The following is a 25,383-nucleotide window of genomic DNA, read 5'->3' as shown; positions in this document are numbered from 1 at the left end:
AAAAAATCGCCAAGTGGGACAGGCCCTAAAGTCTCCAAGTTTTACCTGATATATGGCCAACTGTTAATGGTAGGTAACCATTAAATAGATTGTAATGTTGCCAATTATCTCAGTAGGAGGTCATTTAAATTTTCTATTAAGATTCAAACATAGGAATACCATGGATGCAGCAGCATTTTCAAGGTGAGTGCCAGAGAAGGGTTGTGAAGGTGGGTGGAAAGGGTGGTAGGCAGGTAAAGCAAATGAGGGATAGCCGAGCTTGGTTGTAGTATTTCGATTTCAGTTATAATGTGTGTCAACTATTCTAGACCTAATTTAGGCTGACTATTTAAAGTAGCACCAAGTAGGGTGACACAGCTAGGAAAGCTACGGCCTTACAGCACTAGAGGCCTCAGTTTGTTCCTGACCTTGGGTGCTAGCTGTGTGGTGTTTGCACCTTCTCCCTGTGACCGCATGGGTTTTCTCAGGGTGCTCTGGTTTCCTCCCAGATCCCAAAGACGTGCAGGTTTGTAGATTAATTGGCCTCTGTAAATTGCCCCTGGTGTGCAGGGAGTGGATGCACAAGTTTGATAACATAGAATTAGTATGAACGGGTGATCAACGGTCAGTGTGGACTCGGCGGGCATAATTGCCTGTTTCCATTCTGTATCTTTCAATCAACCAAAAAAGTATCTCAGATGAGATTTTAAACTGATCCTTTGCCAATGGTTCAGGAGGATAGAAAACATTTGTGGAACATTTCAAAGATATGCAATGAGTTTTCCTGTTATCCTGTGCAGCATTCGACCTTGAACCAGCATCAAAAGGCAGGTTATATAACAATCTATGTTTTTGTTTTATGGGACCTTGCTATGCTCAAATTACAATATTTACATTCATAACAAACATTGTTTCCTTTTCAAAAGCAATTCATTGGCTGCAGCATACTTGGGATTCAGAGAGTGAATGGTGTTAAAGAGGTAGAAATACACATGCTTCAAACGTCACTTGCCAGCTCATGACTGCTTATGTCAGCCTATCTCCAATACTGAAGCTTGGGATTCATTGGTATAAAATATGGAATAAATGCAACTAAATAAATAAATAAATAAACAGTACAGGCCAAAAACAAAACAATGCCCAAAGTCCCTTGTGCAACCCAGGCAGTTCGTAATTTAAGGGCCTGGGCCTGTCCCACGGGCGTCATTTGCGCGTCATGACGCACGACGCGCGCATCGTGACGCGCACGCGATGCGCGCATGGTGCGCATTAGGCGTGTATGGTGTGTGGTGACGTAGGCAGTGACGTGCGGTTGAACGCGGCGCCCCCAGGATTTTGGGATGCGTGACGCGCAAATGACGCCTAAGTGGGACAGGCCCTTTAGTTGGAGTTTGCAATGTTCAATTGCCTTATGGTTGTTGAGAAGAAGCTGTTCCTGAACCTGGATATTACAGTTTTCAGACTCCTACACTTTCTTACCGATGGCAGGAAGGAAATGATAGCGTATTCAGGGTGGTGTGCATCTTTAATGATGCAGGTTGCCTTTTTGAGACAGCACCTCTTAAACATCCCTTCAACGGTGGAGAGGTCAGTACCTGTAATGGACTGGGCAGTGTTAATCAATTTTTGTAATGTCCTTCATTCCTGGGCGCTCGAGTTGCTGAACCAGACTGTGATGCAATCAGTCGACCGTACACGTGAAGAATTTCAACAGAGTCTTCGTCAACTTACCGAATCTCCTCAATCTTCTAAGGAAGAAGAGACAGTGAGGGATTTTCTTAATGCATGCCTCAACGTGCTGGGTCCAGGACAGATCTTCAGAGATATGCATCAGCAGGAACTTAAAACTGTTGAATCCCTTCATCACCGACCCATAGATGAAGACAGGTATATGGATCCTCAGCCTTTCTCTACACATGAGTTTCGCTCGATTGGGAAATTTAGGTATCATAGAAACAGGATTAGCTGATGAAAAAATAATAAATGAGAAACTAATAATTACATTAAGATCCTCCATGTCTGATCCAAGAAACTAACCCCTCGTCATACAATTGTACATTTTACTCACCATAATATCACCATAATAAAAACAATAATAACCATTTGAATGAAAAACTAAACCTCATGTGACAAAATGCTGACAGATATCTCTCAATAAAATTGAATTATAAACACATAGCTTACATTGTGCGATTCTCCAAAAATATATTCAAAGAAACCCATGTAATTTTATAAGCATAATTCTATTGATGGAAGCTGTAGATCAGTGGCTCATGTTATGAGTCATGGTTTTGTAGTTACGCCCACTAGCTTATTAGCATCGCGAGCTACTGCACTCTTCAGTATGAAGTTAACTCTCAAGTAAGAGCTTGTGGTTGTTGATTCTAAATAAACAGTGCATAACCTGCCAAGGTGTGAGGTCTTTATTATTACAAGGATTCAAGACAAACATGGTGTCAAGGTTTACGATCTCACCCTCCGTTTGATTATATTGTTTTTATCTTAGTTTTTTTTTTAACCACGATTATGGCTGCTGCTCTTAGAAAGCCGGATATATTGGTGTTTGATGCTGCTCTTGCAGAACGATGGCGTGTGTTCGAGGAAGATTTCTCAATTTAGATTGATGCTGCTTATTCGAACGCAGCACCCACTCTTCGTGCCTCGATTCTCCTTAACTTAGCGGGCACGGAAGCGGCACAACGTGCCAGAAGATTTCACTATGCACCGGCTGGTGTGGATGATAATAACCTACAAATTCCAGCAGAGTCCATTCGTGATCCTGAGTGCCTCCTATGTAAATTCCGACAACTGTGTGAGTTACAAATTAATGTGAGCATTGAACGACATAAATTTTTCTCAATGTGTCAAAAACAAGAAGAGCCAGTCGAGCTTTATGTCAGTGCGCTGAAGCATGTTGCTAGTCGTTGTAATTTTAGAGAAATTGTATCTAGTCTGGTAAGAGATCGATTAATACATGGCATATTGAATGATAAACTACATAATGAATTGTTGTGAAGTGAGCCTGACCTTGGAAGCTGTTGAAAACCGCTGAGTTAATAGCTGAGTTTACCAATGCCCACATTAAAACGCTAACATCTCCTGCTGCTCGTGAAGTCAATGCAGCTAGCGTGTCTAATCAAAGTACTGCTCGACAGTTTCAGGGGCCAGTTAACAGCCCAAGATGAATTACTAATTGCTTTAATTGCGCAGCTTCACACACTGCAATTTGTGACCAGTGTCCGGCATTTGGACAAATCTGCAGGCTCTGTAACAAAATAAACCATTTCGCTAAATGCTGCAAATCGGGATACAACAGATTTCAAACGAGACAGTCTGTCAGCTTATTAAGCCAGGATGAATATTCTAGTTCCCTGTTCCCACAAACATTCCCAAGAATTCATTCTGGCAGATTCCACTGGAACATAAATCCTCCAGGCTGACAGCTTTCAGTACACCGTTCGGACGATATACATTTTTGAGAATGCCCTTTGGTATAAGTCCTGCCAGTGAAGTGTTTCAACAATCCATGGAGCAATTGTTTTCCGGATGCCCATGCTCCATTGTAGTGGATGATATCCTAATTGCTGGGAAAATGATCGAGGAACACAATGCCAATCTGACAAAAGTATTGAAGTGGGCCGAGGACATCCATCTCAAACTCACCGCCAACAATGCAAATTCAGAGTGAATGAGGTAAAATACCTAGGCCATATATTTACCAAGGACGGCCTGAAAACTGATCCAATGAAAACCAGTGCCATTAATGAACTCCCAGCAGCCATTGACGTGCCCAGCTTGCAGAGGTTCCTTGGCATGGCACACTATTTGAGCAAATTCATTCCTGATTTCAGCGAAACGTCAGCTCCATTATGTCTTCACACACACAAAGACACTGCTTGGACCTGGCATGAACAACAACAAACAGCATTTGACATTATTAAACGGCAGATGTCGGCGCCCCCACTCTAGTGTACTTTGATCATAGACTGCCTGTTACACTTACATGTGACGCCTCACAACATGGCCTGGGCGCTGCATGCCTTCAGAATGATGGCCATGGCAATAGGGAAACTCCGCACCATGTCTGACACAGAACAACGATACGTCCCAATTGAAAAGGAATTACTAGCGGTTGTTTTTGCCTGCAAAAAGTTCAACAGTTTCATCTTTGGTCGCACATTTACAGTTGAAACCGACCACCAACCTCTCATCAGCATTTTCAATAAACCTATTCATAACTCTCCAGCGCGCCTACAACGGATGTTACTACAACTTCAAAAAATATGACATCTTCCTCACCTACAAACGTGGAAAGGATATGCACCTGGCGGAAACTCGTTCACGTGTACCTTGGAAGACCTGCAAGGATCTGCCCTCACAGGATGATGACTTTATCGTGCTGTCTGTATCCTTCATCCCTTCATCATAATGGAGGACTTAGTTGCCCACACTGCCACCGACAAGACTCTAAGGTCCCTGACCTCTGGCCAGACAAGCACTATAACATTCCTTTGCCAGCCCGACCTTTCTTCCCTGTTTGGGACGAATTGGTGCTTCAAGGGATTGTTTTAAAAAGAAACAAAGCCGTGGTTCCTGCTTTGTTGCATCACCGGTATTTCCACGCTGTACATGCAGCTCACCCAGGCACTGAAGCCACTGTTTCACGGGTGAAAAGCATGTTTTACGGGCCTGGCATGGCCGAATACATCAACGACAATGTGGCAGCCTGTGCTGTGTGCAATAGCATGGCACCTCATCAACAAAAGCAACCACTTCTGCTGCATCCTGTACCTGCGCTCCCATGGTCTACAGTGGCAGCTGGTTTATTTGAGTGTACCTGCGTATTCAGGGTGGTTCGACATTGATTTTCTCAGCAGCCCCACTTCCAGTGATTTCGAAATTATCTCGTCATTTTTCAAACCATGGATCTCCAGGCAAGCTGTGGACTGACAATGGCAGCCAGTTCACCAGCCAACAATTCAGAGAGTTTGCCAGATGATGGAATTTGCACCACATCACCAGCAGCCCTGAGTATCCACAGTCTAATGGGCTGGCTGAACGGGCTGTCCGTGGTGCGAAACAACTCATGGAGCGCTCTCACAGGGCCCGTTTCCCGTGACCCTGCCTTGGGTTCCCCTGCTCAATGATTATTGTCAAGGCAGACCCGTACCCCGTTGCCCGTTGCAGAACAAACGTTAGTCCCACATGCCCTTCCACCTGAGGATATTCAAACCAGGTTATGACAGAAGAGTGACATATTAAAAAAAATGGTTCGACAAGACGAGCAGGCCTCTGCCACCTTTGACCAAAGGACAGGTGGGCACCTTACAGACTGACAAAGGCCATGAGCGTGTTGGAGTGATTTCTGGTCTAGCTTTGGAGCCACGCTTGTACATTGTTATAGCCGATGGCGGCACCTACCGACGAAACAGACAACATCTTCTGCCTGTGAAGGAGCCAATCCATCCTCCCTATTATCCGGATCGTATAAGTTCATTTCAATCTGCATCTGGTGACCCTCACATGCTCTTGCCAGACAACAATCCATGCCTGTGACAGTTCCTCTGTCTGTCCCATCTTCGCCTGTGCCACAGCCTCCTGCTTCGACCCCAGAGGCGTTGGTCCACTCCCCCACGTTGCTGAAATCACCAACTCTGCCCCCGGGGAAGGGGAATGGAGATGGCCTCTATCGTACATGTGCCGGTCGTGTTAGCAGGCTGGTTGTGAAGTATCCGGAATATGTTTGACTTTACATACGTTTGTCATCGGTTGTGATATTTGTTTTGCTTAGTTATGGGAATATCCATAAGTGCTATTGATTCTTTAAGAGGAGGGATGTAGATCAGTACCTCATGTTATGAGTCATGCTTTTGTAGTTACGCCCACTAGCTTATTAGCGTCGCCAGCTACTGCACTCTTCAGTATGAAGTTGACTCTCAAGTAAAAGCTTGTGGTTGTTTATTCTAAATAAACCGTGTATAACCTGTCAAGATGTGAGGTCTTTATTATTATAAGGACTCAAGACCGACAGAAGATGGCAATTCTTCACTCAAATTACTGCATACATATTCATAGCCAAACATTTCTCTCATAGATATCTCACAAATCTACTTTCAAAAATAGATAATGCTTCAGTATTGCACACTTATTTCATTTAGACTGCATATAGACTGACACCACAATGCATCGATGACGGGGAACTGCATTAATGGGCGCATCCTTCAATTGAGATGCTGAACCAAGGGCTGTTCTATTTATTTGAGTGAAGATAAAAAGATTCATGGACATTTAGTGACAAGATCGAGGAATTTCACAGGCCATGTCAACATTTAAAATTGAATTAGGTTGATGGTGAAAAGGCAATGAAGGCATTTGTAGAGACAATGACTACTGTATATGAAGAGATGTGGAAGTGATGCAACAAAGAGGTTGATTACCGAAAATTATTTTTAAAACATTAGTCCCGTAGGCTGCAGTATACTGAGGTGCAGTGTTCCTCAAGCTTTCATTGGGCATTATTGGAGCAATGAAAGAAGCAGAAGAAAAATATTAAGATTGTGATTATAACTGTTATAATTATACAGAAATTGAGTCCCTGAAAAGTGCTATATAAATTCAATTTATTATTATTATTATTATAGAAATTCTTTAGAGATTTTATCATTCAGAAAATCTTTCTAAGGCTGCAATGCTGGACCAGTGAAACTTAGTGCAAGGTAGAAAGTGTTCAAAATCTTGAAAGAGCTTTCCCCATATCCTAGTGGATTGAGAATATCCTGGGGAAAATAATATATGTTTTTTGGTGCCTGAAATTGCAAGCAAAGATGTGAGTCTTAGAAGAAAAATGAATAATTGGGGAATAAAAGGCTGGCTGGAAGGCAGTAGAATGGAAGGTTTTCTATTACCTTGAACTTGTTGTTGGAGATCAGAGTAAAAGGCACTGAATAATGGAAAGAAGCAGTTATCTTTATCTTTATCAAATAGGATGAATTAAAGTATGAGAGGTTAGGAAATGTTTCACAAATCTTGTGTTCTATATCTATGGCAACTGTTCAAATAAGCTGGACAATTGTAATAAAATCTTGTGTATGTTATCTTCAAAATTTTTCTTTAATGAAATGGTGTGTCTAGCGGTGCAACTGCAGTGATACAACATGTTTAGCCTTATTTTCAGACCTATATTCATTGTTACAAAGTTTCTGTGCAGAAAGAAATTTTCCAAAGTGCCTAAAATAGGTAGGCAGCTGTTCTTTCCCTTTGTTAAAATTAGATTTCAGCTAAACAAAAATATATACTGAATGACACAAATCATTTAAAAATAATTTATTGCTACAAATTGTTTGATCTGGTATATAAACTATATTATGTTCTGTAAATTTCACGATACCTAGAATATTATTCTGCTATTGATTCTTACATCCACTCAGTTGAGAATGTCAAGCTCAAGTTAAAATAGAATGAACTGTTTCTCATTCTGCATTATCCAAAATATAGTATAGGCCTTGAAAACACAGCTGGTCTCCAAATTGTAGACAAATGCTGTTTATTTTTACAATGCAAGAAAGTTGGCAATTCCTTCAACAAAATAAACACATTTTGTGCATTTATTAATTGGATAATCTGAGGCAGTACAACATAGAATCAGTGTGTATGGATGCACCGCCCACAGAACTCCATTCAGTCAGCGACAAATCTGTAGTATAATTGAGACCTGTGGAGAGATTTAAAACATCAAAGAAGAAAAATTATAAATTTCCTGTGTGGCCCAATTATGTTTAATATAAACCGTTCTACATTTGTAGTTTTAACATTCTAACGTCACATTGAAATCTCATTACTCTAAATTACTTTGTTCATAGATGAGTGAAATGCAAGATATTTGAGGAATAAACATGGGCTTCTATATTTATTGCATTATCAAGTTTGTTTTTTGAAATATATCACAGCAGTAGTGAGTGAAGTCTGTGACATTGAGTTGGCTTTTGACATTGATACAGATACATTTCAATTGCTTTGTAATATCATTGATTGGCGGCAATTTCAGTTGAAAATGCTGTTGCCAATTTCATTAATGTCAAGCTGATGACTTTTCTACAAACATTGTCAGAATGTATTAATATCTTAAATTACAGTTACACTACTGATAACAATCTGAATTATGGCATTGGCAATGACAATTGTGTCAAAGGACTGTGCCTGACTGACATTGCTTGTACCACTGCACAGATTGTGACTATAAGAGCAGGCCAGACGCTGGATGTCCTGAACCAGAAACTTGCCACCAGGCACTCCAAAAGCTTTTGCAGGTTTTGCCAGGAGTGTGATGGAATGAGAGGAGCCAACTCCATTAACACTTAAGAACATGGCACTATGTTCTTCACAATAAATAAGGTTGGAATAAGTAAAAAAACAAATACATTTCCGATATCACATTTTCACCATGGCTACAATGTAATCCTTGATCAAAGGAACAAGTGTAATAAAAGAGTGCCGATGCTGGTTACACCGAAGATAGACACAAAACACTGGAGTAACTCAGTGGGCCAGGCAGCATCTCTGGAGATAAGGAATAGGTGACGTTTCGGATTGAGAGTCTTTTGCCCAGAGGGCATAGGTTTAAGATGAGGGTGGAAAGAGTTAATAGGAACATGAGGGGTTAACCTGTTTTACACAGAGGGTGGTGAATATATGTAATGAGCTGCTGGAGGAGGTAGTGGAGGCAGGTGCTATCATAACATTTAAGAGACAATTGGACAGGTACATGGATAGGAGAGGTTTAGAGGGCTGTGGGCCAAGCGCAGGCAGGTGGGACTAGTGAAGATGGGGCATGTTGGTCGGTGTGGGCAAGCTGGGCCAAACAGCCTGTTTCCTCACTGTATGACTATGACTTAAGAGACGAGTGGAACCATAGCAGGAACCAGGCAAGACCCGTTGTGTGTACTGTCTTCATTTACTGAAGTTTCATCTTTGTCTTGAAAGGAACAGACTTTACAACTACTCCTTCTAATGCAAATGACAGCAAGGTTTGAATGACAGTCTAAAATCATTTTGCTCACATTTTGAAACAAGTGGTTTAGACATCGAGGAGTATAATCGCAAGCATTAGTGGGAATTAGATTTCAACACAGAAAGGATGTCTTGCTTTCATAACTTTATGATAGCCCTCCGTGATTAAAGCAAATGTGATGCTTTTTGTTGTATTCTACTTCACATGAATATATTGAATTTCATTGAATAACAGCCATAATATGTCTGCTTTGTTGCTGGATGCGAATTACTGCAATAATCTCACTAAATGATATGTCAGAATGCTTTGAGTGCTCAGCATTTGTAAATAAACCACTTTTATTATTAAGCACTCATGTTTTTCTTAAGGCTCTACAAAAGAAGTGGGGAAAACAATTTGATCATCACTTTTTATTAGTATTATTCTATTGGTTTTATTAGCAAATATTTTTCACCCAGACAGTTGTGAATCTGTGGAATTATTTGCCACAGAAGGCAGTAGAGGCCAATTCACTGGATGTTTTCAAGAGAAAGTTAGATACAGTGCCCTCTATAATGTTTGGGACAAAGACCCATCATTTATATATTTGCCTCTGTACTCCACAATTTGAGATTTGTAATAGAAAAAATGAGCTGTGGCTAAAGTGTACATTACCAGATTTTAATAAAGGCCACTTTAATACATTTTGGTTTCACCATGTAGAAATCACAGCAGTGTTTGTGCACAGCGACCCCCCCCGTCATAACACCATAACTACTGTGTTTGACCACCTCATCTGTTGGTGGTGTTATGACCTGGGCATGTATGGCTGCCAAAGGTACTGGCTCGCCTACCTTCATTGATGATACAACTGCTGATGGTAGTAGCATAATGAATTCTGAAGTGTATAGACACATCCTATCTGCTCGTTCAATCAAATGCCTCAAAACTCATTAGCCGGCGGTTCATTCTACAGCAAGACAATGATCCCAAACATACTGCTAAAGCAACAAAGGAGTTTTTCAAAGCTAAAAAATGGGCAATTCTTGAGTGGCTAAGTCAATAACCCGATCTGAACCCAATTGAGAACGTCTTTTATATGCTGTAGAGAAAAATGAAGGGGACTAGCCCCCAAAACAAGCATAAGATGGTTGCAATACAGGCTTGGCAGAGCATCACCAGAGAAGACACCTAGCAATTGGTGATGTCCATGAATTGCAGACATCAAGCAGTCATTGCATGCAAAGGATATGCAACAAAATACTAAACATGACTACTTTCATTTACATGACATTGCTGTGTCCCAAACATTATGGTGCCCTGAAACGGGGGGACTATGTATAAACCTGCTGCAATTTCTGCATGGTGAAACCAAAATGTATAAAAATGGCATTTATATATATCTGACAATGTGCACTTTAACCACATGTGATTTTTTTCTATTACAAATCTCAAATTGTGGAGTACTGAGGCAAATAAATAAACCATGGGTCTTTGTCCGAACATTATGGAGGGCATTGGGGTGAACGCAAAAACTGTATTGATTTTGAGTCATCAGCCATGATCATATAGCCCGATCGACACTTGTCCCATCTGCCCTTGTTTAACCCACATCCCTCTAAACCTTTCCTATCAATGTACCTGTCTATGAAATTACGGTAGTCACGAAACTAGTCCAACAAGCTCATTTTATATTTCAAAATAAATATTCCTTCCTTGTTTCATTTTCAGGTCGCAGACTTTGTGCAGACGCTCCCTGGTTGTGAAGAACAAGTAAAGATCTTTAAAGAAGAGGTAAAAAAAAAATGAAACCTCAATTTTCTACATTCTTATTGGTTCATTGTTGTCACGGTATCGAGCTGGCATGCTGGTTATGATATAAGCCAGCTTGAAGCCTGTTAATTTGACTTGTACTCGAAATATATTACTTTTAGCAGAGGTGAAAGCGGCTGTGTATTTCAGTTGTAAATGTGACTGGATTTTTCAATTTGCACCTTTAGTTCAGGCATTGGTTGCAATTTCTGACAAATTATTTTAATGGCAAGAAGGAAAGCTCAGTGTTAAGAAACAAAAAGTACAAGACCACAGCTGCTTTTAGCTAATCAGAAATGCAAGTGTATATAGAAACTATATTTTATTATCTAATGCATGTTGGGGCATCACTTAAAACTGCATGCATGTAAAGATAGATCTTTAAACTCTTTTTTGACCACCACAACTGAAAATTTAAAAATTGTGCCAGCAACTAGGGCTTTTGCAAAATTAATTCCAGGTACTTATCATTCACTGGATGAGAAAAGAAAACCTAATTCTAAAAACTGTTTAGAGTGCGATATGCGTTCTTCACGATGGAATTTCTGATTCAATTTTAGCTCATTGAATCGATGATAAGTGTCACAATTTAGATCATTCATTTCATTTTTCAGATCACAATTCAGATCACTGAATTTCTGAGTAAATTATTCACATACATTTGTAGAAGGTAAAAGATTATCTGCAGGATATATTTTATTTACTTTATGAAATTAGATGTGTCAACAGAACAATCATTTGGCAGACAGAATTACCTCTTTCAAATCCCAAAGGAAGTGTTTCCAGACTCCTCATTTCAGAGTTTTTTTTCTTCATCTAAAATACCACTCTACATGAGTCATGATTAACAAACTGAGTGAACACAATGGAACCTGATTTCTGATGAAGAAGCATTGCATATTCCATCAAGTAAAATATTATGGATATTCCCAGTGACGCAGTGTAATTTTCACCATCCTTCCACAGGCAGTATTCGGACACCTGGTGCATTTCCACAAATTCCCGAATCCACACAATTACATGCCTGTAAACTTATATTTTAGCAGGTAGCTGGCCAAAGGATGTTGGAGAAAATAACCCCATCTGGGAAAGCCAAGTTAAAATCTATTTATAATGTACGTCATTCATTTCCTTTGTATCTTATAGGAACATTCACAAGGTACGGTTGTGAGAAATTTAGCAATAGTTCATATCCCTTTTTGCAGCCCTACATATTGGTCAGTTTTATACCTTCAGTGGTAAATAATCTATCATTACTCGCTATACCATAAGCATAGTGCACAAAAATAGTTGCCTATGTAAACTTTTGTAACATCTAGAGGAAAGAGAATTGTAGAATAATGAATAGAAGTGGAAGGTTATGCTCCATTTAATCACTATTTTAAATTAAATAGATAAATATTGCAACCATGAGTATTCATGACTCTTTTGTATGTTTAATATCAAATATTCAGTGTCGTCTGAGATTATTAGATTTCACTGAATTGTATACTTGACTTTAATGTTGTTCAAATAGTTAAATCTATTCATTAACATTCGCATTGATAATACCAAAATCCCAATTAAGAGTAATTCTAGTGTTCAGGTTAATTACCTAACAATAAATTTAAATGATAAAAAAGATAATTAAATTGCTTTTGTACAATTTAAAATGTATGTAAGTGATTGATTTAATTTTAAGTACTTTTGAAATGTGTTCCCATAAGAGTATTCTTCAGAAACGATGTGCTATGGCTGTCAGGAACATTATAATAAACATCTCACGCATGACTCTAATAGTTCCCAACCGTAATAAAGTAAGGAAAATGTGAATGATGTAAGAGAGATAAGAAAAACAAGACTCAGCATCACTCAATTCCCTTTCTTTCTCATACTAGTCACATCAGTCCCAATAGTCTTAATAAGATGCAATTAATAAATTAATGCATCACATGTCTGGAATAAAGAAATTATTGCCTTTAGCATCCTAAAATAATCTGTTATATAATCAGTATAACAAGTATAAAGGCACAAAATTGAAAATAACTTTGTTAACCAGTATATCAGCTTCAAGTTTTAAAACTGCAAAGTGAAGAACAGATTTGTGGTTGTGTTCATAATTCAATGAGCATTGTTATGATAAATAACTAAATTAAGTTTGTTTTTAAATTGGGAGGATTCGAATTTTGCTAAGCAAATAATTCATTTGGCAAAAGGGTACAGGAAATAAGTAAATTAGCGTCAGATCAGTGAGTGACATTTAAGAAACCAGAACTCCCAGATCTACTACCTCCTGATGGCAAAGTGTACTGACAGTAATGTAAAGAATAAAGGAAAGTTTATATTAATACTGGAAAAGTGGAGCTAATATGCAGCAGGTGGAGGTGGCATGAAAAAATACAGGCAAGTAAAATCCAAGAAGGCCAAAAGATATTTTATAATTCCATAAAGGGCAAATAGTAGGATCTGTTGGGGATGAAAATTGTATTCTAGGTGCAGGTGGAGGAAGTGAGTAAGATTCTTATTGAACCCTTTGTGGCTGTCTTCCAAAAAATAGGGGGGAGGGTGTAGGGCTGCTGTTGCAGTCGAATAAGACAAGTATGAAATATTGGGTGGATACATTTATTGAAGAAATGCCTTTGGAAAGTGGATGCTATTCCTGGCCTGGTTGAAGTATATATCAGGTCGTGGACACATGTGGAGGTAGAAATTGTGAAGATATTGGCCATTTTTTTCCAATTTCCCAGATATAGGAATGGTGGCAGAACATTTGGAGAGCTATTAAAGTTATGCAGAGGTGAGAGGAAGTCTAGTGAGTTTAATTCTTGCATGTGGTAAATTATTGGAATCAATATTCTGTCCTTCAGATTAGTCAACATTGAATTTGTTAAGGGAAGGTCATGAATGACTCATTGCGTTTTGTGAGAAGGTAAAAAGGAAAGGTATTGCAAGGAGTACGTTTAATGTAGTCTATATGCATCATAAAAGCATAAAATGTTTTTGAAAACAGCTGGTCAGGCAGCATATGTAGAAAGAGAAGATGATAAAAAAGATCTTTGGTTTTAAAGCCAAAAACCTTTCATCAGAGAAAAAAAGTCAGATTTGAGTTAGAGCAGTGAGTTTAGATGATCATGCCACAGAAAAAATGTGATCACACAAGAGAGTGTGCAGAGACAATTTGCAACAATATGTCAGGTGTGAAAAATTTCAACTGTGAGGAAAAGTTGAAAAGATTGAGGGTTTTTTTTGTTACAGGGGAGGATAAGGAGATTTAATTGATGTGCAATAACATAAACATTATCCTTCATTAAGAATGAACAACGACATGTGGATGCCATCCTCTTCAAATAATCAAGGCATACATTACTGTAAAATAATGACCAGACTTTATTTATATACATTTATTAATTTATTAATATTATTTTATTGTTTATTATTATTATTTTATAAACCTGTCAGGTTTCCCCTGAGCCACCGACGCTCCAGGGAAAACAATCCAAAGTTTGTCCAACCACTCCTTACAGCTAATATCCTCTAATCAAGGCAGCAACCTGGTGAACCACGACTTCTGCATCCACATCCTTCCTACAATGAGACATACAGAACTGTAGATATTACTCCAACTGCAGCCTGATCCAAGATTTATAAAACTGTAACATAGCTTCCTGACTCTTAATGAAGATATTTGACACATAATGCTGGACTAACTCAGCGGGACTGACAGCACCTCTGGATAGAAGGAATGGGTGAAGTTTCGGGTTGAGACTCTTCTTCAGAGGGAGCCACAGAGATAAGGAAGGGTAAAATGTGAAAAGAAGGAGGAATGGTGGGAGAGAGGGGAAGCAAGAGTTACTTGAAGTTAGAGAAGTCAATATTCATACCGCTGAGGTGTAAGCTGCACAAGCAAAATATGTTCCTCCAATTTGCGCTGGGCAATGGAGGAGGCTCAAGACAGAAAGGTCGGTGTGAGAATGGGAGGGGGAGGTAAAGTGTTTAGCAGCCAGCAGATCAGGTAGGTTTAGGCAAGACTGAGTGGAGGTGTTCAGCGAAACGATCGACGAGCCTGCGCTTGGTGTCGTCGATATAAAGGAGTCCACACCTGGAACAGCAGATGCAGTAGATGAGGTTGGAGAAGGTGCAAGTGAACCTGTGCCTTACCTGAAAAGACGGTCGGAGTCCTTAGATGGAGTCGAGGGAGAAGGCTTAGGGACAGGAATCGGGACCAAGCACAGGCGTGACGATCGATTCACTGAACACCTCCGCTCAGTCCATGTTCTTCTGTATCAATAGATTTTAGAATGACAGGTACACCACCGATTTTCCAGCAACTGATGATTCATCATCTCCTTTAATTTGGACAAAATTATGAGAATACACTTGCAATTCCCGTTGGAAGTCCCCCAACAATGTGGCACCTAGGCAAGGTGAGGCCGACAATCTCAACCTTGGCTTGGGTTTACACAGCTCGCCAACTCTAAATGTTTCTCTGAAAATTGTGTTACCCAAAATCTCTGGGCACCCCGCCAACCCCCCCCCCCCCCCCCCCCCCCCCCCCCCCACCATAGGAGAAATACAACTCCTGGGTTGCCGGGGGTGGACCCGGTAGTCCTTCCTCCGCCTCGCGGGTGGCCGCTGCTCCAACCCTCATTGGGACTTCCAAGGGCAACTTTACCGGCACCTGGTCAAGAAATGCAAGTTTTGCTGCAAATTTAATTTACATTTAATATTTGTTTTATTTCGGTTTCTAGCAGACACGGAAGGGGTATAATTAGTGTTGCAGAGTTATATTGCTGAATTATTATTACGCTACCTCTTTTGATCTGGCAAAACAGACAATTCGGCAAGGCTGTGGAACCCAGGGTGCCGGAAAATCGTTGGTGTACCTGTACTAGCAAATGCCAATGTAAGAATTAACCCAATATTAGTGTAACATTTTAACAATGACAAGACTCTCAAGAGTGTTCTTTTACGTTAGGGTACATAAATTACACTGTACTTTCCTTGAATGTTTGTGATCCAAATTCCATTAATTCTTAATAACAAAAAGGTAATGATAATGGAAGTTTGAAGAATGGAAATTATGGCATTTAACTATTTGACATGCCGTTAGCAAGCCATTTTGTGTTGTAACAAGTGGATAAAACCTGTAAAATTGCTGTGCAGCAGGAGCTATATATTTTGGTGTCAGCTTCAAAAGTCTGTCCTGTGGTACAGCTTGTGATTGTATCAAAGAATGCCTTGGTGTAACTATTATATTTTGAGTTTGTGGCATGCATACATTGTGTAGGTACAGTTGTCAATATACCCTCGGACTATATGTAGATTTGTTGTCTGAAACTTTGGAAACTTGACCCCTTCCCCAACACACTAGGCTGATATTTGAAGTAACTTCAGCCCTAAAGTGCATAATATTTTTGGATACTCTAGATAGCAATGTTACAAAATTTTGAGATTTTAAAAATCAAGTCTGCAATTTATCCCATCAGATAAAGCACCTAATTCACTTTCATATCTTCAGTATTAAAATGGTTATGGCCAGTTTCATACTCGGAAATTAGCATCTTGTTCCCTATTGCTTTTCCATTGACTTAACACAAAAGCTGTGTTTGAGGACAGTCAAAAGTCCATAACTTTATTAAAAATCAAGAGAACTGAATGACATTTGCAGTTATTAATGATTGCAGCATTCTGAAACAAATATAAAACATCTTACTTGGATGACCTGAAATTAAAGCATATAATTAGTTAATTACCTAATTGTAGTTCATTACAAAATTGACCATTGTGACGTAAATAGTAAAAAACACCCAGACTGCCTTGAAAATTCAAAAATGTGATATTCTCAAGATCAGAACTTTAATATTAGTGTATTATATGCTGTAAATCCGTAACAGATAGGTAAATAAATTACAATTTCTAGCAATAGACCAAGTCTTTATGGAGAAGATCAGTTACTAGCTAGTACATTGGCATATCATAATCAGTAGCATCATCATACTCCTCAGATTGTAACCAATAAGCAACTCTGTACACCATGTTTTTCCTCAACTTTTCAATTTTGGCATTGTAAACTACAAGTCTTTGCTCTTCAAACCACACATGACATGCTTTCTGCCCACTACTTTCCCATTAACAATGTCCTGTAGATTCAATTTCTTAAGAAAAGGATATATTATTTAAATAGCCTAAGTATCCAAATAACAAACTAATCCCATTCACACAAGAATTCACAATATAACATGATCTTTAAATCTAACTGTCATGAATTTATATCCCAGATGGAAGGAATTTAATGTTTAATTCCCATAAATTTATCTAGAAACATCCACCCAAAATATAATCAAATTATTGTTTTTTGCAAAATACATGTGACTTAAACTGCTGTGAATATTTAGTTTAAAAATATTGATCATGGAGAGAGAGAATAAGACAAAATATAGACAATTTAGACGGATTATCTCCAAAAAAAAAATGGACATTTTAATCATCTTGCTTCTGGAACGCGATCGATTGGAATGTTGCATTTGCGGTGAATTTGAACCCCATATCGACATGAAAAACAATGGGGCCCAAATCACATTTTCGCTTATAGAGGATTGATTAAAGGCATCCCAAGAAGCAAGTTTATATGTAAAATAAACGACTTACACCGTGTTTTGTTCCATACTTGAGATCCGTCACGTTGTAGGCGTTGACGGCATTAGAAGTCGCTTTTTATTTTAATATAATTATGAAATTGTCTCGCGATTATTAAAAGAAAATCAGGAATGGAAGTCGGAACGATTTTTCTGTATCAGCAAGCAACCCGAGGAAATCCGCCTCGGACAGGCGGTAGAAAACTGGATTTTAATCCGGCCCCCCCCCTCAAAGGTGCCAAAGTCGCGCGCACGGCCTGTGGCAGAACTGCAGCGCCGCTGAAGGTAAGTTTTGTAACATTGCTACTCTGGATCACCATATATTAATCATTGTTTATGAGATAGTTGATAATGAAGTCCCACATATTTTAAGTTGGTAACTTAAATGTTGTGTTAACCAAAACATTCAATTCTATTTTATAGCAGATTGATGGAGAAGCATTCCTTTTGCTGACACAGATGGATTTAATTAAGATAATGTGCATCAAATTAGGCCCAGCCCTGAAGATTTACAACTCAATTTTAATGTTCAAGAATTCTGAAGATGATTTGGAATAGACATTGAGGATTGGAAAAGGCAGCTGCTAAATGTTGATCTTCTTTCTGACGATTAATAAAAAATAATCTCTATTTATGGATGGCACACAAAACTGTAGATCAATTTATCAGCAAGACTAACAGGGTATACAAAGATAATGAGTTATTGTTGATTTAAAGAAACATTAGTTATAAATGGTTGTTAAGAAAATATGGTGAAGTCATTAAATTGTGAAGTAGTTGGAGATGATGCATTTGGAAGTTGTATTTGTACAGTGAACATGTGAAACATTTTTCATGCAATTGTGATCAAATTATAGTTTACAACATAAAAATAACAGAGTTGGGCAAAAGTATTTGACAGCCTGTGAGATAATATGTTTTAAATATAACATGAATCTACGCACTTTAAAAGTGTTGAGTAAATGGATGTTACCCAAAACTTGGAGTATTGCAGAAAATGATCTGTAAACAAGAGCACAATTAATCACATTGAAAACTAAAACTACATGTAAAATTCTCAATTGTATTTAAAAACATATCTTTTAACAATCATCTGATGTTTAGATGGTGAAATATCTTGGAAATGTAGTTAATTCTTTATTTCATCAGTTGTATCTTTAAAGCACCCTGTCCCACTGTACGAGGTAATTCAAGAGTTCTCCTGAGCTTTCCCCTGATTCGAACTCGGAGAATGTCCGTAACGGGTCCGTAGGAGTTCGTGGATGTCTCGTGGTGACTTGTACGAGTAAAAAGTAACAATCTTTTTTATCACTAGTATTTTTTACTCGTGGACATTTTTTGCAGGGATGAAAAAACTTCACGAGTTTACCGGGTGTCCCGAGTACCTACTGTTAGCATTAGGAGTCACTACGAGACATCCACAAACTCCTACGGACCCGCTACGCACATTCTCCGAGTTCGAAACGGGGAAAACTTGGGAGAACTCTTGAATTACCTCATACAGTGGGACAGGGGCTTAACTCATTTTCCTGCTTCAACTAAACAAAAGAATGCAAAGGTCCTCCTTCTTACCTCTTGCCTATGTGATGCAAGCCTATGTCTTCATTTTGGAATTGGCACCCCAACAAACAGAACTAGAAATAATAATGATACAAAAATGTTTGCATCCATTCTATATTTAGTCCCAGAAAAAAAATAAGACCACTCTTCCACACACACAATGCAAAATTTTTGCTTCAAGAAAGCAATTAATTATGTACAAACCAAAATAGATCAGAATCCCATTTAATGTCTTTGTATCCAACTGATTGAACAGTATGATGCACGCACTGTTTACCTTTAATCCTGCATTGTGCAATTTGTTTAATAATTATCATTTATAATATTTTACAGCTTGCATCCTCCCTATACTGACACCGAAAGGGAAACCAATAGTGCAGAGACTCCAAATTAGTTCATACTATAATGAACTCGGTATAGTATGTTTTCTAATGTAAGATTTTCAGCATTCATACTATATTCTTGATGCATTCCTGTGGTATTAAAAACTTACCCGTAAAAGGACAAAGTGCATTGGTGTCATAAGTAATTCGCTCTTAATAGGTGATGAGCTCAGTAATAAATCAGTGTTTCTTTAGAAAAATAGTGTGTTTTGAAGTGATTAAATTTAAATGCATGTGGTTGCATTTCGATTTGTTTTCTCAAATTGGTGGGCATCGCTGTTTTGTATATTTTGTTTTAAGATAATTAATACATTCTCGTGAATTGTATGTGTTTTTTAATATTTGTAAAGCATTTAATCATTCCAAAGGGTATAGGTTACCTATGAGATTTTTTCTCATCAGATGTAAATTATATTTTCTGTATTGTATCAGTAATATATACAATATCCATAATGAGTAGTGCATGTTCATACTCTAAACAATTGGTTAATCATAATCTGCATATTATCGTGTCAAGATGGAACAACCATTTTTTAAAATAAATATTTTACAGAGCAGGATTCCAATATGGTGTATATCAAAGTCAAATGTCATTGGGTGGGGGTCCATATGAAAAGGCAATGCTACTCTATTTTACTTTTAGCCAGCCTCAATTTTTTTATTTATCATTTTGGATGCAGACCACAATGTTATAGGTGTACTTAAGTTATCCGGGAGTGTACAAGTCTTCATGAAAAAACTGAGGTATGAAAATAAACTTAATGGATATATTTGGATTTATACTTTTTTCATATTACTGCATATTGAATAAAAAGAAAGATCAGTTTTAACACTTGCATATTTTTTTCTGGTAAACCTACTTTATGTTTAAACCAAATCAAAAGATGGACATAATTGTAAAAATAATGTAAATCAGATTTTCTCTTCCTTCACATCATCTGAAACTCAAAGATTCCTGGCAATTTGTGCCTTGTCATTTCCTGATGAATTTGGTCACTAAAGAAACAATGTGTGCAAATCATTGCAATTTGAAAGAATTCTGACCATTTATAAATATCGGAAATATGATGAATACAAAATATGTAAAAAAACAAATATCCTGGAAAAATTTGCTTCATAAATTAACCTAATTATCTAGCAGTCGTTGCCACAATTTACAGACACGGAGTTTGCTTTTTTACAGACAGTCACAGATCACATTTTTTATATACATATGATTTTGGATAACTGTTGTAATAGCCTAAGAATTCTTATACAATAACATCACCAGCAGATATATATTATCCTTTGTACTGGTGCTGACAATGGAGGGTTCAACAAAAAAAACCTCACTTCCTTCAACTTAGTGTCCAGAAAAGGTGGAAAATAGCTTGAATGCGTTTTATATTTTGACTGAGTAATATTGTCATTATTAATAAGTTTCCTTTTCGGTAAACAAAGCCATAAACTTTAATCCATTCTGCTACTAAGTCCAAAAAATATCAGTTCATGAAGCTTGCTACATTTGTGCAATGGTGTCTGTTATTTACATGTTGAAGATTATTAGTAAAAAAAATACCCTGTGCAGGGAATGTTTACAATTAATCTTTTATTCTGGCATGCTGTATTTACCTAATTGCATATCTTTTTTTATGTAATATTTATCAAAAGTGAGCTTGCATTTAAAAAAATAAAGTCCTGTTAAGTTCAAACTTTCTGCAATGCTTTGGCCTCATTTCCTCTGAGTATCAATTTTAATTTGTCACCTGCACACAATAAGCTTGGTGAAGCAATAAATAACTGATTCACAGTTTTGCGCCTTTAAAAAAAAAAAGATGTTGGGCGTGGCACTTTTTAAAGAAGAAACCAGTGGAAAATAAGGAGCACTTAACCTCAAAAAAAGTTGAAGTGACGTTGATTCTGGGGTGGGGGAAATGGATTTTGAATAGTTTCTCATCCTTCCATTAAAGTAGCTTCACCCCAATGGCAAGCTTGTCAAAGATGAGATACAATATTGTAATAAGAAAGATTCAGAAGATGGTTGGAGCAATCTTGCTTGATATAGGTCTGCACTAGGATTCTATCTGTGTTGGATCTATTGCTAGAATCACAGATTGACCGGGTTCATTTAGCAGATGTAGAATTGTGCCAAATTTCTAAAGACAGACAAATTTATAAATAATTCTCTTTCCTTCTTAACGGACAGGGTAAAAGGCCCTCATAAGATTGTGAAAGGTAAATTATAGTGATCTTCCTTCATGATATTTCCTTCGCTTGTCTTGGAGTCACAGTGGAGATCTGTCTGTTACACCTTTGATGGATAAAATCCACACTGCAATTCTGTGAATAACTCCTTTACCACTGGGAAGATGCTTCATTGACTCTCCCTGGGAATGACGCCATTCATTACTGCTACTGGACCTCATCTGAAGATGGTTACAGGGTCGTTTTTGAAAGAGGGGGGCTGAGCAATCACTGATCACCGGCCTCGGGGATACCCGGTGAGGGAACGGAGCGACCGAGCGGGAAGAGGATGGCACAATTATTATTCTTTGTGGTTGCTTGACCTCCAAAAACTGGGGGATAATACAGGCCATCCCCCAACTCAAAAAGTGGGTGGATATATCCTCAGATCCCCCCCCACCACCCCTCCTCTCCCCTCTCGGGGCCAACTCTCTCTCTCTCTCTCTCTCTCTCCCTCTCCCTCTCGGGGCCGACTCGCTCCCTCGGGGCCGACACTCTCTCTCGGGGCCGGCAGGCCCACTTGGCGACTAATCACAGTGCTTCGTTCACTGCCCCATATCTCGACTGTGAACCGCGCTGTGATTGGCCGTTGAGCAGAGGGGCAGTCGGCTTCCACCATGGCTGGTCGTGGTTTTGCCGCGCTCACTGTGCGCTTGTTCTGAGATTCTGGATGTCGGAGGTCCTCAGAAAAAGAGAAAAAGACGCCTGCGGGCCGAATAATTTTGGGTTATGAAGCATGTCTTGCCAAAAAAGTGGACCATGGGTTAGAAACATAGAAACATAGAAATTAGGTGCAGGAGTAGGCCGTTCGGCCCTTCGAGCCTGCACCGCCATTCAATATGATCATGGCTGATCATCCAACTCAGTATCCCGTACCTGCCTTCTCTCTATACCCCCTGATCCCCTTAGCCACAAGGGTTATGATAAGGGCATGTCCTCCTTAAATGGGAAGATGAGGCTATGAATTTTTGTCAGAGGTTCAGCAGGCAAATTGTATGTTTCTGAGCCTTATAGTATTTTTCATTCGGTATATGGACTTTTCAAATGTTTATTGGTCTAAGCTAATGACAAAAATGGACTAGAGAGTGTATTATGGAATGGTCAAGATGATCTTACATCCAGGATAGATTTTTGGTTGAGGATTTTAAAAACATATATTTACTTTATTCATTGACTACCTCGCTATCCTCAATAACACCTCCTGCATTCATGGCCCTGAGTGTGGTGGATGCTTGGGTTTTGGGCCATTACTGAGTTTGACGGTATTGAAGAATCCACACTATTGTTGTAGTTATAAGATAATTAGTGGATCTTCTGCACTCTTTCCATGCACATTAACTCTTTATATTACAAGATTTGAACCTTGCCTAACAGATACCAGAAGAACTGTTTATTTCCCTTGAGGCAGGATAGGATTTCCTAATCCAAGATGTCTTGTATTTGTGATTAATTAGCTTCTGGCTCTCTTGGCCATCTCATCACATTACTCTCAGTGATTGCCGGAAGAGAACTCACAAACCTCTTTACCCTTAACCTGCCTTCTCTAGAGATAAACTGAATTACGTAACTAGCATTGGAAAGGACATAAACCCAGGAAAGATGTGACTGGCAACAAAGGAGGTCCAGCCAACTCAAAAAGAGGTGATCCAGAAACTTTGAATGCTATGTGACTCCTGTTAACCAGAACTTATTTGTATGTGGTTTGCTTAAGGCCTTCATTAATTTCCTTAGCGCAGCATTTAAGCTGGTGGAGCAGCCAGGTTATTGGAAATAACAACCAATCCTAGTTACGTAATTCAGTTTATCTCTGGAGAAGGCAGGTTAAGGGTAAAGAGGTTTGTGAGTTCTCTTCCTGTAGTGGGCGGCACGACCGACATTACAGCGGCCTTTGCAGTCCGTCTGTCTTTTTTTTTTTAAGTTTTCCCGTTGAGTCTAGTTTGTAGTGTTTTTTTTTAAATGTTTTTGGCTGGGCTGTGGGGCAGGACCGGGGGGGGGGGGGGAGGGGGGGGCAGGGGGGGGGGGGGAGACTTAAATCTCTTCCCTGTATGGAGGACCCGGCCTTTTCCCTGTCAGGTCTCCGTTGTCGTTGGGGCCTAGCACCGTAGAGCGGCCTCCAACTGAAACGACCTGGGGGCTCCAGTCGCGGAGCCTGCAGACATATCATCGTGGGGCTGGCCAGCTTCGGAGCGTGGAGAGCTGTGGTGGCGCGCTGCTGCGGCCCGACGGGAGCTTTGGAGGCTCCAGCCGCAGGCCTGGTGGACGGTGACATCAGGAGCTCGCGGGTCCCTGGTGGGAGACCGTTTTTCAGGTGTCCCGCAACGGCAACCTCTCCCGCCCGAATTGCGGGGTTAAAAATGACCTGGAGCTGGGCCTTACATCGCCCGGCGCGGCTTTAACGGCCGTGGGACTTGCTAGCGCCCGCCAGGGGTTCCAACATCAAGACCCGGAGCGCGGCCTTGCATTGCCTGGCGCGGCCTTGCATTGCCTGGCGCGGCCTTAATGGCCGCGGGACTTACGATCGCCCGCCGGGGCTTTGACATCGGGAGAAGAATGGAGAGCAGGGGAGAGACAAGACTTTGCCTTCCATCACAGTGAGGAGGAGATTCACTGTGATGGATGTTTGTGTGAATTGTGTTGGTGTGTGTCTTGGCTCTTTACTTGTCTGACTGCAGAAACCAAATTTCGTTTGAACTTCATTTGAGATTCAAATGACAATAAACGGTATTGTATTGTATTGTATAAGGTAATGTTTAGAGGCTAGTAGAAATCAACACTTGTTGATGTGCTGCAGATATACTTCTGACCTCACACTGATGATAAACTAATGGGTATCAATGCCTGAATTGTGAGTGTTGCCATGGCCCCTTGTACTTGTCGCTTATGAAACAGGATGCTATAACAAGATTTTCCCATGCCTGCATTCACTAGAGCAGCATTTGAGATGGCTATTACTGATCCTTTGTTGCCTATCAGCCCTTTTCAGGGAGAAGGTGAAAGTGTTTTGAATAAGTTGATCATAATTCCTTAACCTACATTAATAAATCACAGCGAGTTAGTTAGGTTGATCGATAAATGTATTTCTTCAAATTCAATTCTTGTTCAAAATAAGATTGCCATGGTTTGATAATAATCATATTTAAAATTATTCACGGTGGGATAAAGTATATGAATAATGTGAATCAGTGCCAGTCTTAGATCAGAAAAAAATAGACTTGCGTTTAAGGTTCCTAAAACATTCAACACTGGGATTTTTCTTGAGAGATTTTTAATTATGCTGTAGAATAACTGCTTGAAATCAATTGACATAATCTTGATTACCATGTTAGTAAAAGGAAGTAAATTATATTTGTTTTAAATCTTTTTTTTAAATCCAGCCATTCTTATGTTCCTTTGTCTTAATTAAAATGAATTGAATTTTACAGATTCATTATGGGAATGTGTTAATTTAGATTTTATGAACTTATTTTTAATGCGTGTATGAAACTAGTATTTATCTTCATGAAAATATCAGCAAAACATAATTGCTGCTTTTGTGGAAAATAGCAAAATAGTGAATTTCTTTATTTAAAATATACAATATTTATCTTGGAATATCACCCATGAAGAACAAAATATATTAACTTTGCTTCTGGCATGAGATAAAGAAAAGCAATTAACGGCTATAGATTTTCATAAATTATTTAATAAAAATAATATTTCCCAGGATAACACTGTAAAGCCATGCTGAACATAAGTGGATTGCTGCTGAACAACAGGGAAAACAGATTACAGAAGCCTTCAATTATTCCCTGCAGCAGTATAATAACATTATTATATGCATTCACTG

General features: G+C 39.0%; 1 protein-coding gene across 1 annotated transcript in view; it reads left to right on the top strand.

Annotated features, from left to right (window-relative positions):
• Positions 1 to 21,082, top strand: part of LOC129696173 (lethal(3)malignant brain tumor-like protein 4) — a 281,807-nt gene extending 260,725 nt beyond the window's left edge. The window contains exons 23-24 of the mRNA XM_055633744.1: positions 10,697 to 10,759; positions 17,815 to 21,082. Of these exons, the coding sequence (XP_055489719.1) occupies positions 10,697 to 10,759; positions 17,815 to 17,949 (198 nt within the window). The 3' untranslated portion in view covers positions 17,950 to 21,082. The remainder of the gene's footprint in view (positions 1 to 10,696; positions 10,760 to 17,814) is intronic.
• Positions 21,083 to 25,383: the final 4,301 nt, after the last annotated feature.

This window comes from Leucoraja erinacea, chromosome 4 (assembly GCF_028641065.1).
Source record: "Leucoraja erinacea ecotype New England chromosome 4, Leri_hhj_1, whole genome shotgun sequence".
Classification (NCBI taxonomy): domain Eukaryota; kingdom Metazoa; phylum Chordata; class Chondrichthyes; order Rajiformes; family Rajidae; genus Leucoraja; species Leucoraja erinaceus.
This window is presented reverse-complemented; position numbering and strand designations above follow the sequence as displayed.